Below are 13817 nucleotides of genomic sequence, written 5' to 3'. Positions count from 1 at the left end.
GGGGCAGCCAGACCTTGAGTCTTGGCGCCTCCCTCTCCCCTGCTACACCTCTCTCTCTCGAAGTATACGGCGAAGCCCTGCTGCTGTGACGCCCTGCATCCACCACCACGCCGTCGTGCTGCTGGATCTTCATCAACCTCCCCTTCCCCCTTGCTGGATCAAGAAGGAGGAGACGTCACACTGACCGTACGTGTGTTGAACATGGAGGTGCCGTCCGTTCGGCGCTAGGATCTCCGGTGATTTGGATCACGTTGAGTACATCTTCCTCATCCCCGTTCTTTGAACGCTTCTGCGCGTGATCTACAAAGGTATGTAGATGCAATCCGATCACTCGTTGCTAGATGAACTCCTAGATGGATCTTGGTGAAACCGTAGGAAAATTTTGTTTTCTGCAACGTTCCCCAACAGTGGTATCAGAGCTAGGTCTATGCGTAGTTCCTTTTGCACGAGTAGAACACAATTTGTTGTGGGCGTAGATGTTGTCAACTTTCTTGCCGCTACTAGTCTTATTTTGCTTCAACGGTATTGTGGAATGAAGCGGCCCGGACCAACCTTACACGTATGCTTACGTGAGACCGGTTCCACCGACTGACATGCACTAGTTGCATAAGGTGGCTGGCGGGTGTCTATCTCTCCCACTTTAGATGGAGCGGATTTGATGAAAAGGGTCCTTATGAAGGGTAAATAGGAGTTGACAAATCACGTTGTGGCTTTCACGTAGGTAAGAAAACGTTCTTGCTAGAACCCTTTTCAGCCACGTAAAACTTGCAACAACAATTAGAGGACGTCTAACTTGTTTTTGCAGCAAGTGCTTTGTGATATGATATGGCCAAAGTTGTGATGAATGATGAATGATATATATGTGATGTATGAGATGTTCATGCTATTGTAATAGGAATCACGACTTGCATGTCGATGAGTATGACAACCGGCAGGAGCCATAGGAGTTGTCTTTATTTTTTGTATGACCCGCGTGTCATTGAGAAACGCCATGTAAATTACTTTACTTTATTGCTAAACATGTTAGCCATAGTAGTAGAAGTAATAGTTGGCGAGCAACTTTATGGAGACACGATGATGGAGATCATGGTGTCATGCTGGTGACAAGATGATCATGGAGCCCCAAGATGGAGATCAAAGGAGCTATGTGATATTGGCCATATCATGTCACTTTTATTATTTGATTGCATGTGATGTTTATCATGTTTCTGCATCTTGTTTACTTAGAACGACGGTAGTAAATAAGATGATCCCTCATAATAATTTCAAGAAAGTGTTCCCCCTAACTATGCACCGTTGCGACAGTTCGTTGTTTCGAAGCACCACGTGATGATCGGGTGTTAGATTCCAACGTTCACATGCAATGGGTGTAAGACAGATTTACACATGCAAACACTTAGGTTGACTTGACGAGCCTAGCATGTACAGACATGGCCTCGGAACACAGAAGACCGAAAGGTCGAGCATGAGTCGTATAGAAGATACGATCAACATGAAGATGTTCACCGATGTTGACTGGTCCGTCTCACGTGATGATCGGACACGGCCTAGTTAACTCGGATCATGTTATACTTAGATTACTGGAGGGATGTCTATCTAAGTGGGAGTTTATTGAATAATTTGATTAGATGAACTTAATTATCATGAACTTAGTCTAAAATCTTTATAATATGTCTTGTAGATCAAATGGCCAACGTTGTCCTCAACTTCAACGCATTCCTAGAGAAAACCAAGCTGAAAGACGATGGCAGCAACTATACGGACTGGGTCCGGAACCTGAGGATCATCCTCATAGCTGCCAAGAAAGATTATGTGCTACAAGCACCGCTAGGTGACGCACCTGTTCTCCCTGCAGAACAAGACGTTATGAACGCTTGGCAGGCACGTACCGATGACTACTCCCTTGTTCAGTGCGGCATGCTTTACAGCTTAGAGCCGGGGCTCCAAAATCATTTTGAGAGACACGGAGCATATGAGATGTTCGAAGAGCTGAAAATGGTTTTCCAAGCTCATGCCCGGGTCGAGAGATATCAAGTCTCCGACAAGTTCTTCAGCTGTAAGATGGAGGAAAACAGTTCTGTCAGTGAGCACATACTCACTATGTCTGGGTTGCATAACCGCTTGACTCAGCTGGGAGTTAATCTCCCGGATGACGCGGTCATTGACAGAATCCTTCAGTCGCTTCCACCGAGCTACAAGAGCTTTGTGATGAACTTCAATATGCAGGGGATGGAAAAGACCATTCCTGAAGTATTTGCAATGCTGAAATCAGCAGAGGTAGAAGTCAAAAAGGAACATCAAGTGTTGATGGTGAATAAAACCACTAAGTTCAAGAAGGGCAAGGGTAAGAAATCCTTCAAGAAGGACGGCAAGGGAGTTGCCGCGCCCGGCAAGCAAGCTGCCGGGAAGAAGCCAAAGAATGGACCCAAGCCCGAGACTGAGTGCTTTTATTGCAAGGGAAGTGGTCACTGGAAGCGGAAATGCCCCAAATACTTAGCGGACAAGAAGGCTGGCATCACGAAAGGTATATGTGATATACATGTAATTGATGTATACCTTACCAGTACTCGTAGTAGCTCCTGGTTATTTGATACCGGTGCGGTTGCTCACATTTGTAACTCAAAACAGGAGCTGCGGAATAAGCGGAGACTGGCGAAGGACGAGGTGACGATGCGCGTCGGGAATGGTTCCAAGGTCAATGTGATCGCCGTCGGCACGCTACCTCTACATTTACCTTCGGGATTAGTTTTAAACCTTAATAATTGTTATTTAGTGCCAGCTTTGAGCATGAACATTGTATCAGGATCTCGTTTAATTCGAGATGGCTACTCATTTAAATCCGAGAATAATGGTTGTTCTATTTATATGAGAGATATGTTTTATGGTCATGCTCCGATGGTGAATGGTTTATTCTTAATGAATCTCGAGCGTAATGCTACACATGTTCATAGTGTGAGTACCAAAAGATGTAAGATTGATAATGATAGTCCCACATACTTGTGGCACTGCCGCCTTGGTCACATAGGTGTCAAACGCATGAAGAAGCTCCATACTGATGGACTTTTAGAGTCTCTTCATTACGAATCATTTGACACGTGCGAACCATGCCTCATGGGTAAAATGACCAAGACTCCGTTCTCAGGAACAATGGAGCGAGCAACCAACTTATTGGAAATCATACATACTGATGTGTGCGGTCCAATGAGTGTTGAGGCTCGCGGTGGCTATCGTTATGTTCTCACCCTCACTGATGACTTGGAGTAGATATGGGTATGTCTACTTAATGAAACACAAGTCTGAGACCTTTGAAAAGTTCAAGGAATTTCAGAGTGAGGTTGAGAATCAACGTGACAGGAAAATCAAGTTCCTGCGATCAGATCGTGGAGGAGAATACTTGAGTCACGAGTTTGGCACACACTTAAGAAAATGTGGAATAGTTTCACAACTCAAGCCGCCTGGAACACCTCAGCGTAATGGTGTGTCTGAATGTCGTAATCGCACTCTATTAGATATGGCGCGATCTATGATGTCTCTTACCGATTTACCGCTATCCTTTTGGGGCTATGCTTTAGAGATTGCCGCATTCACTTTAACTAGGGCTCCGTCGAAATCCTTGAGACGACACCGTATGAATTATGGTTTGGGAAGAAACCTAAGCTGTCGTTTCTAAAAGTTTGGGGATGCGATGCTTATGTCAAGAAACTTCAACCTGAAAAGCTCGAACCCAAGTCGGAAAAATGTGTCTTCATAGGATACCCTAAAGAAACTATTGGGTATACCTTCTACCTCAGATCCGAAGGCAAGATCTTTGTTGCCAAGAATGGATCCTTTCTAGAGAAGGAGTTTCTCTCGAAAGAAGTAAGTGGGAGGAAAGTAGAACTTGATGAAGTATTACCTCTTGAACCGGAAAATGGCGCAACTCAAGAAAATGTTCCTGAGGTGCCTGCACCGACTAGAGAGGAAGTTAATGATGATGATCAAGATACTTCTGATCAAGCTCCTACTGAAATTTGAAGGTCCACATGGACACGTTCCGCACCAGATTGGTACGGCAACCCTGTCTTGGAAATCATGTTGTTAGACAACAGTGAACCTTCGAACTATGAAGAAGCGATGGCGGGCCCGGATTCCGACAAATGGCTGGAAGCCATGAAATCCGAGATAGGATCCATGTATGAAAATGAAGTATGGACTTTGACTGACTTGCCCATAGAGCGGCGAGCCATATAAAATAAATGGATCTTTAAGAAGAAGACAGACGCGGATGGTAATGTGACCATCTATAAAGCTCGGCTTGTCGCTAAGGGTTATCGACAAGTTCAAGGGGTTGACTATGATGAGACTTTCTCACCGGTAGCGAAGCTAAAGTCCGTCCGAATCATGTTAGCAATTTGCCGCATTCTATGATTATGAGATATGGCAAATGGACGTCAAAACGACATTCCTTAATGGTTTCCTTAAGGAAGAATTGTATATGATGCAGCCGGAAGGTTTTGTCGATCCTAAGTATGCTGACAAGATGTGCAAGCTCCAACGCTCGATTTATGGGCTGGTGCAAGCATCTCGGAGTTGGAACATTCGCTTTGATGAGATGATCAAAGCGTTTGGGTTTACGCAGACTTATGGAGAAGCCTGTGTTTACAAGAAAGTGAGTGGGAGCTCTGTAGCATTTCTCATATTATATGTAGATGACATACTTTTGATGAGAAATGATATAGAACTCTTAGACAGCATTAAGGCCTACTTGAATAAGAGTTTTTCAATGAAGGACCTTGGAGAAGCTGCATATATATTAGGCATCAAGATCTATAGAGATAGATCAAGACGCCTCATAGGTCTTTCACAAAGCACATACCTTGATAAGATATTGAAGAAATTCAATATGGATCAGTCTAAGAAGGGGTTCTTACCTGTGTTACAAGGTGTGAAATTGAGCTCAGCTCAATATCCGACCACGGCAGAAGATATAGAAGAGATGAGTGTCATCCCCTATGCCTCAGCCATAGGTTCTATTATGTATGCCATGCTGTGTACCAGACCTGATGTAAACCTTGCCGTAAGTTTGGTAGGAAGGTACCAAAGTAATCCCGGCAAGGAACACTGGACAGCGGTCAAGAATATCCTGAAGTACCTGAAAAGGACTAAGGAAATGTTTCTCATTTATGGAGGTGACGAAGAGCTCGTCGTAAAGGGTTACGTCGACGCTAGCTTCGACACAGATCTGGATGACTCTAAGTCACAAACCGGATACGTGTATATTTTGAATGGTGGGGCACTAAGCTGGTGCAGTTGCAAGCAGAGCGTCGTGGCGGGATCTACATGTGAAGCGGAGTACATGGCAGCCTCGGAGGCAGCGCATGAAGCAATTTGGGTGAAGGAGTTCATCACCGACCTAGGAGTCATACCCAATGCGTCGGGGCCAATCAAACTCTTCTGTGACAACACTGGAGCTATTGCACTTGCCAAGGAGCCCAGGTTTCACAAGAAGACCAGGCACATCAAGCGTCGCTTCAACTCCATCCGTGAAAATGTTCAAGATGGAGACATAGATTTTTGTAAAGTACATACGGACCTGAATGTAGCAGATCCGTTGACTAAACCTCTCCCTAGAGCAAAACATGATCAACACCAAAATTCCATGGGTGTTCGATTCATCACAATGTAACTAGATTATTGACTCTAGTGCAAGTGGGAGACTGTTGGAAATATGCCCTAGAGGCAATAATAAAAAGGATTATTATTATATTTCCTTGTTCATGATAATTGTCTTTTATTCATGTTATAATTGTGTTATCCGGAAATCGTAATACATGTGTGAATACTTAGACACCAACATGTCCCTAGTAAGCCTCTAGTTGACTAGCTCGTTAATCAACAGATAGTCATGGTTTCCTGACTATGGACATTGGATGTCATTGATAACGAGATCACATCATTAGGAGAATGATGTGATGGACAAGACCCAATCCTAAACATAGCACAAGATCGTATAGTTCGTTTGCTAGAGTTTTCCAATGTCAAGTATCTTTTCCTTAGACCATGAGATCGTGTAACTCCCGGATACCGTAGAAGTGCTCTGGGTATACCAAACGTCACAACGTAACTGGGTGACTATAAAGGTATACTACGGGTATCTCCGAAAGTGTCTGTTGGGTTGACACGGATCAAGACTGGGATTTGTCACTCCGTATGACGGAGAGGTATCACTAGGCCCACTCGGTAATGCATCATCATAATGAGCTCAAAGTGACCAAGTGTATGGTCACGGGATCATGCATTATGGTACGAGTAAAGTGACTTGCCGGTAACAAGATTGAACGAGGTATTGGGATACCGACGATCGAATCTCGGGCAAGTAACATACCGATTGACGAAGGGAATTGTATACGGGGTTGCTTGAATCCTCGACATCGTGGTTCATCCGATGAGATCATCGAGGAGCATGTGGGAGCCAACATGGGTATCCGGATCCCGCTGTTTGTTACTGACCGGAGAGCCATCTCGGTCATGTCTACATGTCTCCCGAACCCGTAGGGTCTACACACTTAAGGTTCGGTGACGCTAGGGTTGTAGAGATATGAATATGCAGTAACCCGAAAGTTGTTCAGAGTCCCGGATGAGATCCTGGACGTCACGAGGAGTTCTGGAATGGTCCGGAGGTGAAGAATTATATATAGGAAGTGCAGTTTCGGCCATCGGGAGAGTTTCGGGGTCACCGGTATTGTACCGGGACCACCGGAAGGGTCCCGGGGGTCCACCGGGTGGGACCACCCATCCTGGAGGGCCCCATGGGCCAAAGTGGGGAAGGGAACCAGCCCATAGTGGGCTGGTGCGCCCCCCTAGGCCCACCCCATGCGCCTAGGGTTGGAACCCTAGGGGTGGGGGGGGGCACCTTGCCTTGGGGGCCACTCCACCCTTGGCCGCCGCCCCCCCTAGGAGATCCCATCTCCTAGGGCCGCCCCCCCTAGGGGAGCCTATATAAAGGGGGGAGGGAGGGGGCAGCCAGACCATGAGTCTTGGCGCCTCCCTCTCCCCTGCTACACCTCTCTCTCTCGCAGTATACGGCGAAGCCCTGCTGCTGTGACGCCCTGCATCCACCACCACGCCGTCGTGCTGCTGGATCTTCATCAACCTCTCCTTCCCCCTTACTGGATCAAGAAGGAGGAGACGTCAGGCTGACCGTACGTGTGTTGAACACGAAGGTGCCGTTCGTTCGGCGCTAGGATCTCCGGTGATTTGGATCACGTTGAGTACGTCTTCCTCATCCCCGTTCTTTGAACGCTTCCGCGCGTGATCTACAAAGGTATGTAGATGCAATTCGATCACTCGTTGCTAGATGAACTCCTAGATGGATCTTGGTGAAACCGTAGGAAAATTTTGTTTTCTGCAACGTTCCCCAACAAAAACCATAGTTGATGCCAGCATCGGCGGTCTCCTAGGACGTCGTTCTTTCCTTGGAGGTGGCATCGTGGAGCCCCTTCACCTCCCGCATCTTCTCAATCTCAGATTCTTTGGGTGAAAACCCAAGCTTCGCCCTTGGTCGAAGCGGACGATGGCGATGGTCCCCATTGCTTCCCTCTTGGAGGCTACGCCTTGGAGGTTTGGTCTCGTCAGTTGGTGGTGGATCATGTGGCTTGGTTAGCTTTGTCGTCTGCTAGGCGAGTGTGTGGCCTCGGGGCCGGCGTGGAAGTCGGAGCAACGACTCTGGAAGTCTCCTCCACATGGTGTTGATTTTGGTCGCTTGGGCGGCAATGTTTTCGACTAGGCTAGTTCGTGGCCTCGGGGCCAGTGTGGAAGTCAGAGCAGCGGCTCCGGAGATCTCCTACGCAAGGGTGTTGCCTTTGGTTGCTTAGGCGACAGAGCCATTGAAATTGGGTCGCGGTCTTAGGTTGGTGTGGATGTCGGAGTGGCAACTGTGTTAGGTTGTTGGGTGTCGTCTGTTATCATCTCGGTGGCGGTGTTGTTGGGTCGGTTGGGTGTTAGTTTGTTATTAGGGTCTTCTGTGTAAGTTACTACACCGCTTTGATTAAAATGCAGTATTGGGTCCTTTTGGACCATCCTTTGTTAAAAAACATGGTTGATGGATCTATGAGTCTTTAAATCCAATTTCACACTTGAAGTCAACTATCCAAAAATTAGAAAGTTCATGACTATTTGGATCCAAAGAGATTCTGAAAATTAGTTCAAATATTTCGATTTTCTGAGGATATTATTCGTGTTGTGAAGCCTTTCAATCCCTCGGTTAAAGGAAAGGAAGGACAATGATACTTTATAGGCTACTTTGATGTTTTGATAGGGCTATCTGCTAGAAGGTATATAGCTGAGGGGTTAATGATATAACTATTGTGTCAGATACAAAAGGTAAATAATCCAGTGGATGTAGAGGATTTTCGTACTATCAGTCTTCTTTATTAGATTTATAAAATCTTCTCAAAGTGTCCAGCGAACCGCTGAAGGCCATTGTTGTATGATATGATTCTCCTACTCACGGTGCTTTCATTCCTGGTCGTTTGATCATAGATACTGCTCATTTTTGTGTTCAAGTATGTGCACTCCATGAGCACTCCGATGGATTTGACGAAAGACTATGAATGAGTGGATTGGACCTTCTTGACAGTTATGCTTCCGCCTCTGGGATTCTCATCTATTTGGACTAGTTGGATTATGACTTGTGGACCTATTATTACATATTCTATATGCTTCAATGGACAATGAATGACGTCCTTTTCCCAACCCAAGGCCTCCGACAAGGCGATCCCCTATTGTCTTATTCATTTCTTTTGATGGTTGACGCACTCTCTGTTCTTTTGATCGATGCCATTTATAGGAGAGCGTTCCAGGAGTTTGGCATGGGTAGGCAAGCACTGGGGATGTCATGTTTGCTTTTTGCTGATGATTGTATGATGTTATTTCAAGTGAATATTGACCGGTCTTTGAGTATTAATAATTTTTTCGTTTGAGTGTGAGAGGGAACATGTTAGCAGCTGAACACATCTGAGTGTTCCCTTATGTTTGATAAGAAGTGTGGTATTGAGAAGCTTCTGCTATAGAAACTATGGAGGTGGTTTCATAAAGTTTTGAGGATGCAAATTTGGTACTCCGGCTCTAAGAAAGGCGTACGGAAGTCCAGGTTTTGGTCTGCGGGGGGATAAACTGTAAAGTGTCTACGAGATTGGGCTGAAAAAATATACTCCCTCCGTTCCTTGATATAAGGTGTATAGATTTTTGAGAAAAAATCCGAAATATAAGGTGTATTGCGTTGCACCACTCGTTTGGATTTTATTTTTTTAGGGATTTGATTACATTTCCTTATAGCAAGCAAGCTCCTCTATTTTATCATATCAATTAAACGGGCTAAAGAGATTTTGATTAAGTCTATTATACAAGCATTGCCTACATATTCCATGGGGGTTTCAAATTCCACGTTGGTTTGCGTGATGATTTAACTCATATTGTTTGGGACTTCTAGTAAGGAACGAAGGAAAATGCATTGGTTGACGCGGGAAAAAAACTATTACACTAGGGGCATGGAGGCATGTGCTTTCGTGATCTCCATTTATTTTACATGCTCTTTTGGCCAAGCAAGCTTGAGATTGTTGGAAAACGGCGAATTGCCTTTGTGATAGACCTCTAAATGCACGTCATCTTCGATTCTAGTTTTGTTTATTCCCAAAGAGAAACAGAGATATGTATTGTCACATTGTATTTGAAGCTCCAAGCTCCCTAACCAGGCCTGCAATTTTGATGTTTCTATATCGTCTAAGAGAATGTCAGTGCAACAACAAGTTGCTAACTGCCATTTGTTCTTCGGACGCCTCATCACCATGGCCGGATCTGATTTTCTGGGACTTGAGACCATCAAATTCTGAAAGCTTGATTCAGTTTTCTGGAAGTTGAGCCGAACAATTTTGGAAAGCCTGCTAAGTTTTTTTCTAAAGTTGAGTCCATCAGTTATCCAATTCGGTATTCTGAAAGTTATGATAAAACTGACATGTCAAAAACTCAAAACTTGGGTCTTTCAGAAAAAACTCAAAACTTCATTAATCCACCTTTTTACCGAAAATTATGATATACATCGTCTTTGAACCTATCTTATTGGCTGGGGAGAAAGAGATCTGTACATGACATGTTATCCGAAGCTCTCTAGACCTGTAAATTTTGATGTATCTTCTATGTCATCTACTCAACCGCAAAGGCCATCGCCGGCGGCGGGTCATCCCTTGGGCGTCGCCGTCGGCGGCTGCGGGTAGGGGTCCGTCCAGCACATGTCCTCCGCCACCGCCTCCTTCCACCTCTTGTTGAATATCTGCAGCTCCTTATACGATCGCAGCCGCACTGCGTACCTGTCTGCCGACGTCGCCGCCGACGCCTTCGCCTTCGGCGCCGGCCCCTTGCCGCCGCCGTCATCGCCGAGCGTGGGGATGCCGCGGTGGAGGACGTACTCGCTGTCGACGATGCCGACGTTCGCGCTCCGGTCGCCCTGTGCGCAGTACCCGAGCTTGAAGTCGAGCCCCCAGGCGAAGACGAGGTCGTTCTGGATCATCCGCCACGCGCACCGCCACGCCGCGCGCGAGAACACCGGCACCATCATCTCCACCCACCCCGTGCACGGCGGCCCCGTGCTGTTGCCGTAGCACCTCCCGCCCCCGGCCGTCTTGTAGAACCGCCGGTGCACCGTCCCGCCGCGGCGCGAGCGGGCCGTGAGCCGGTGGTGGATCTGCGACCGGTGGTCCAGCGCCGGCTGCGAGATCTCCAGCCCCTCCTTCCTGACGATCCTGAGGTACCTCATGGGGTCGAAGCCGTCCACCTCGATGTCCTCGTCCCAGAGGAAGATGTAGTCGTAGTCGGCGACGAGGTCCGGGTGCAGGAACCGCTTGCCGAACCACCACTTGGTCTGGTCCACCGCCGCCACGTGCACCGCGCGGCGCGACCACGGCAGGTCGCTCCACCCGTCCACCGCGCCGTCGTAGTGGAACAGCATCACCGCGAAGTTCGCCGCCGGGAACTGCACGACCATGATCACGGCGAACAGTTAAGCATCGAGAATTAAGCTGATCAGGAAAACTGAGTGATCGTGCATGCATGGCGCGCACCTTGGAGACGAGCTTGTCGACGACGGCCTTCTGCTTGATGCCTACGGGGATCGCCAGGAGGCTCTTCGCCGGCCGGCCGGCGGCGACCCCCTTCCGCCCAGGGTTGCCGCCCAGCGACTCGAACTCAAAGTTGGACTTGTCCTGCACGATGCCCCTCGGCAGCGCCTCGCTGCCCGGAGCCCTGCACTGGTTCTGCAAGCAACAGTTGTTCAGCAGGTGTTCTGAAACTGAAAACAATGTGTCTCTGACTGACTGACCTCGCAGATGTCAGGGGCTTCTTCCACCGGCGGCGTCGTTTGCTCCACCGGCGTCGTCGCCTGTTCCACCGGCGGCGTCGTTTGCTCCACCGGCGGCGTCGTTTGCTCCACCGGCGGCGTCGCCTGTTCTTCTTCCACCGGCGTCGTCGTTTGTTCCACCGGGGGCGTCGCCTGTTCCACTGATGGCGTCTCAGCCACGTCGCTCGCGACGCGCAGATCGCTGGCCGGAGGCAGGGGCCTGAACGAGTCCTCGTTAGCGGCCAGCTCTCGTGGCTGCACCTGCAGTATCGACAGGTTCTGCAGGGGAACAACCGAGCAGGTCAGGCGTGACACTTCTGCAGCATCGCGGCGCCTCATTCGTGTGACGCGAAATGTGATCACCATCAACATGTCATGTTCAGTTATCTACAATACACAGCAAACAGCACGCACCTCCTTGTGATGGAGCGTGACGATGGCGCCGGCGACGAACACCAGCGCCAGGAAGACGAGCGCGGCCGGCGGCACCACGCCGGAGAACCGCTTCGCGTCGCCGGGCGCCGGACCCTGCGGGTGTGGGGACGAGCCGTCAGAACCAGCAGCGAGCGAGCGCATCATCATACATGTGTCAGGGTTTCAGGGAGGGCAGAGGCAGGATTGAACGAGGTAAAGCAATGTGAACTTCGCTCGGATTAACCAAACCGGCCTTGATCGGGAAGCAAAGAGACGGAGGTTTACGCGGCGGAGGGGAAACCCAAGGGAGGACGGTGAAGCAATGCCAAGGCGCGCCCTGAAATCTACTGCAAGTGTGGCCCCCAAGCAAAGAAACCTTCACCGGGGTTAAGAACTCTGCAACAGCAGCAATCAACCTCTGTGGCACTCCAAGAAAAAACAACTGAAAAAACAGCAAAACGTGCGCGGGGAGATAAAAAAATTCAGAGAGAATTTTGCTGTTCCAGTCCAGTTAACACGGCCACAGCCTACGAAATGGAAAGAGATTTCAAATTATGGATTCACATGCAATGCATCAGAGCTAATAAAATGGAACCAAAATTCTAAAATTTCAAATTATGGAACCAGAGTAACCCCTGTCTGAATTCTGATTCACTCGAGCCTCGCAAGCAGAGCACCTGCCATAGCTACAGAATTTTATAAAAATGGAAAGCGCGTCGCCGGAGAATTGCCGGAGCGCCGGCCTGGCTGCTGAAATTCCTCGCGAGAAAGGCGATAAAACACCCTACAAAAGTTTCTTCCGGGAATTCCAAAAATCCGATCTTGAACGCAATTCAGTGAATCCCAAGCAAGCAGACGACACAAAAATTCTCCGTGGATCATCATCACCTCGTCACGGGCAGTTCTGCGGGCGGATTCCGGCAAAAGAATTCAGCGGCGGGAACCCACGAGCTCGGAGAGATTCGATTTTCTGAACCGCCGTCCGTGCACTGAATGAACCCAACGACTCGGCAAAAAGGCGGCGGAGAGCAGCGCGAATTCAGGGGGGAAGCGTTACGCATCTCCTCCCAGGAAAAAAAAAAGCACCGAAACGTAACGGAACTCCATCCACGTCGCCTGGAACTGGAATGGATAAAGCTCCAACTCCGGCGGGGAATTACGACCGGAGAAAAAAACAGAGGAGATCAAGAACGGCTTACCATGGCGATCTTCTCACGAGTCCGTCGGGGGCTTGCTCCAGCCGCCGGCGACCATTGACGGGGCCGAGCTCGTGATCGGAGGCGAGCGGGGAGCGGCGGGAATCGGCGGCGCGAGGAAGAAGAACTGAACAAGTCGGAAGTGGAGACGAAGGGGGAGGAGAAGTTGGGAGGGAGATGGAAGAGAGGAGTAATGGTAATGGAGGGATATTTTTAATGCTTTCGCCCCTCATGAATCATAGCCTTCGGTTCCGTTTCTGGGCGGTATTGCGTCCTTGCGAATATACCCCTGATATTTTATTTATTTGGAGATAGATCCCTAAAAAGGGTTTAAGGATTCCCATGATCATGGTTTATTGGTCCTTACTATTCATTATTTTGGGTTAAAAGGAGATGTAATGAGGTGTCAAGTTATTATGTATTGGGGTATAAAAACACCTCATCATTAGGCATGGCATCGCGGCGACATGTACACGCATTGTGTATATATCTCTCTAGATTATTAAAAGACATCGACTTGAATATACTAGTTTACATGATAGTACTCTAAACATCAGCCAACTCATCAATCATTGCTGAGATGGCTGGTTTAGCTTCTTGTCAAACATGTAATGTATTGAACACCTACAACTGCAATACACCTCTTCTTCACTGTTATGCATTCAAGGTATAAAGGTCATAGACATTATGGGTCTTCTAAACACATGATAATAGTTAGCAAAGTGGACTTGCTCCAAACTAATACATGCTTCCCTAAAAAAAGATATACACAAATGTGTATTTTTGTATATTTAGACATATATAAACACATGTTCAAAAAAAGGCATATATAAACACTT

At 47.8% G+C, this 13817-nt stretch overlaps 1 protein-coding gene across 3 annotated transcripts; it reads right to left on the bottom strand.

The window, feature by feature from the left end:
• Positions 1-10016: 10016 nt before the first annotated feature.
• LOC119270089 lies at positions 10017-13191 on the bottom strand. Of its 3 annotated transcripts, none has more exons than XM_037552058.1 (5): positions 12982-13191; positions 11783-11896; positions 11351-11647; positions 11094-11285; positions 10017-11005 (listed from the first exon to the last, which is right to left on the bottom strand). In XM_037552058.1, the coding sequence occupies exons 1-5, from the start codon at positions 12982-12984 to the stop codon at positions 10214-10216; spliced, it is 1398 nt and encodes a 465-aa protein (XP_037407955.1). In that variant the 5' UTR covers positions 12985-13191; the 3' UTR covers positions 10017-10213. The 3 variants fall into 3 exon arrangements, with proteins under 3 accessions (XP_037407955.1, XP_037407956.1, XP_037407954.1); XM_037552059.1 differs by lacking the exon at positions 12982-13191 and having other exon boundaries at positions 11351-11410; positions 11474-11647; positions 11783-12969; XM_037552057.1 differs by lacking the exon at positions 12982-13191 and having other exon boundaries at positions 11783-12969.
• Between the last annotated feature and the right edge of the window lie 626 nt (positions 13192-13817).

This window comes from Triticum dicoccoides, chromosome 3A (genome assembly GCF_002162155.2).
Source record: "Triticum dicoccoides isolate Atlit2015 ecotype Zavitan chromosome 3A, WEW_v2.0, whole genome shotgun sequence".
Lineage (NCBI taxonomy): Eukaryota > Viridiplantae > Streptophyta > Magnoliopsida > Poales > Poaceae > Triticum > Triticum dicoccoides.
This window is presented reverse-complemented; position numbering and strand designations above follow the sequence as displayed.

Bases quoted from the DNA above. Each gene is read 5' to 3' on its own strand.
- LOC119270089 (XM_037552057.1), bottom strand. From the start codon at position 11,950: ATGATGATGCGCTCGCTCGCTGCTGGTTCTGACGGCTCGTCCCCACAC. The intron at 11,648-11,782 runs GTGCGTGCTGTT...GTTCCCCTGCAG, and splicing joins TCACGCTCCATCACAAGGAG to AACCTGTCGATACTGCAGGT. The intron at 11,006-11,093 runs GTGCGCGCCATG...ATGGTCGTGCAG, and splicing joins TCGACAAGCTCGTCTCCAAG to TTCCCGGCGGCGAACTTCGC.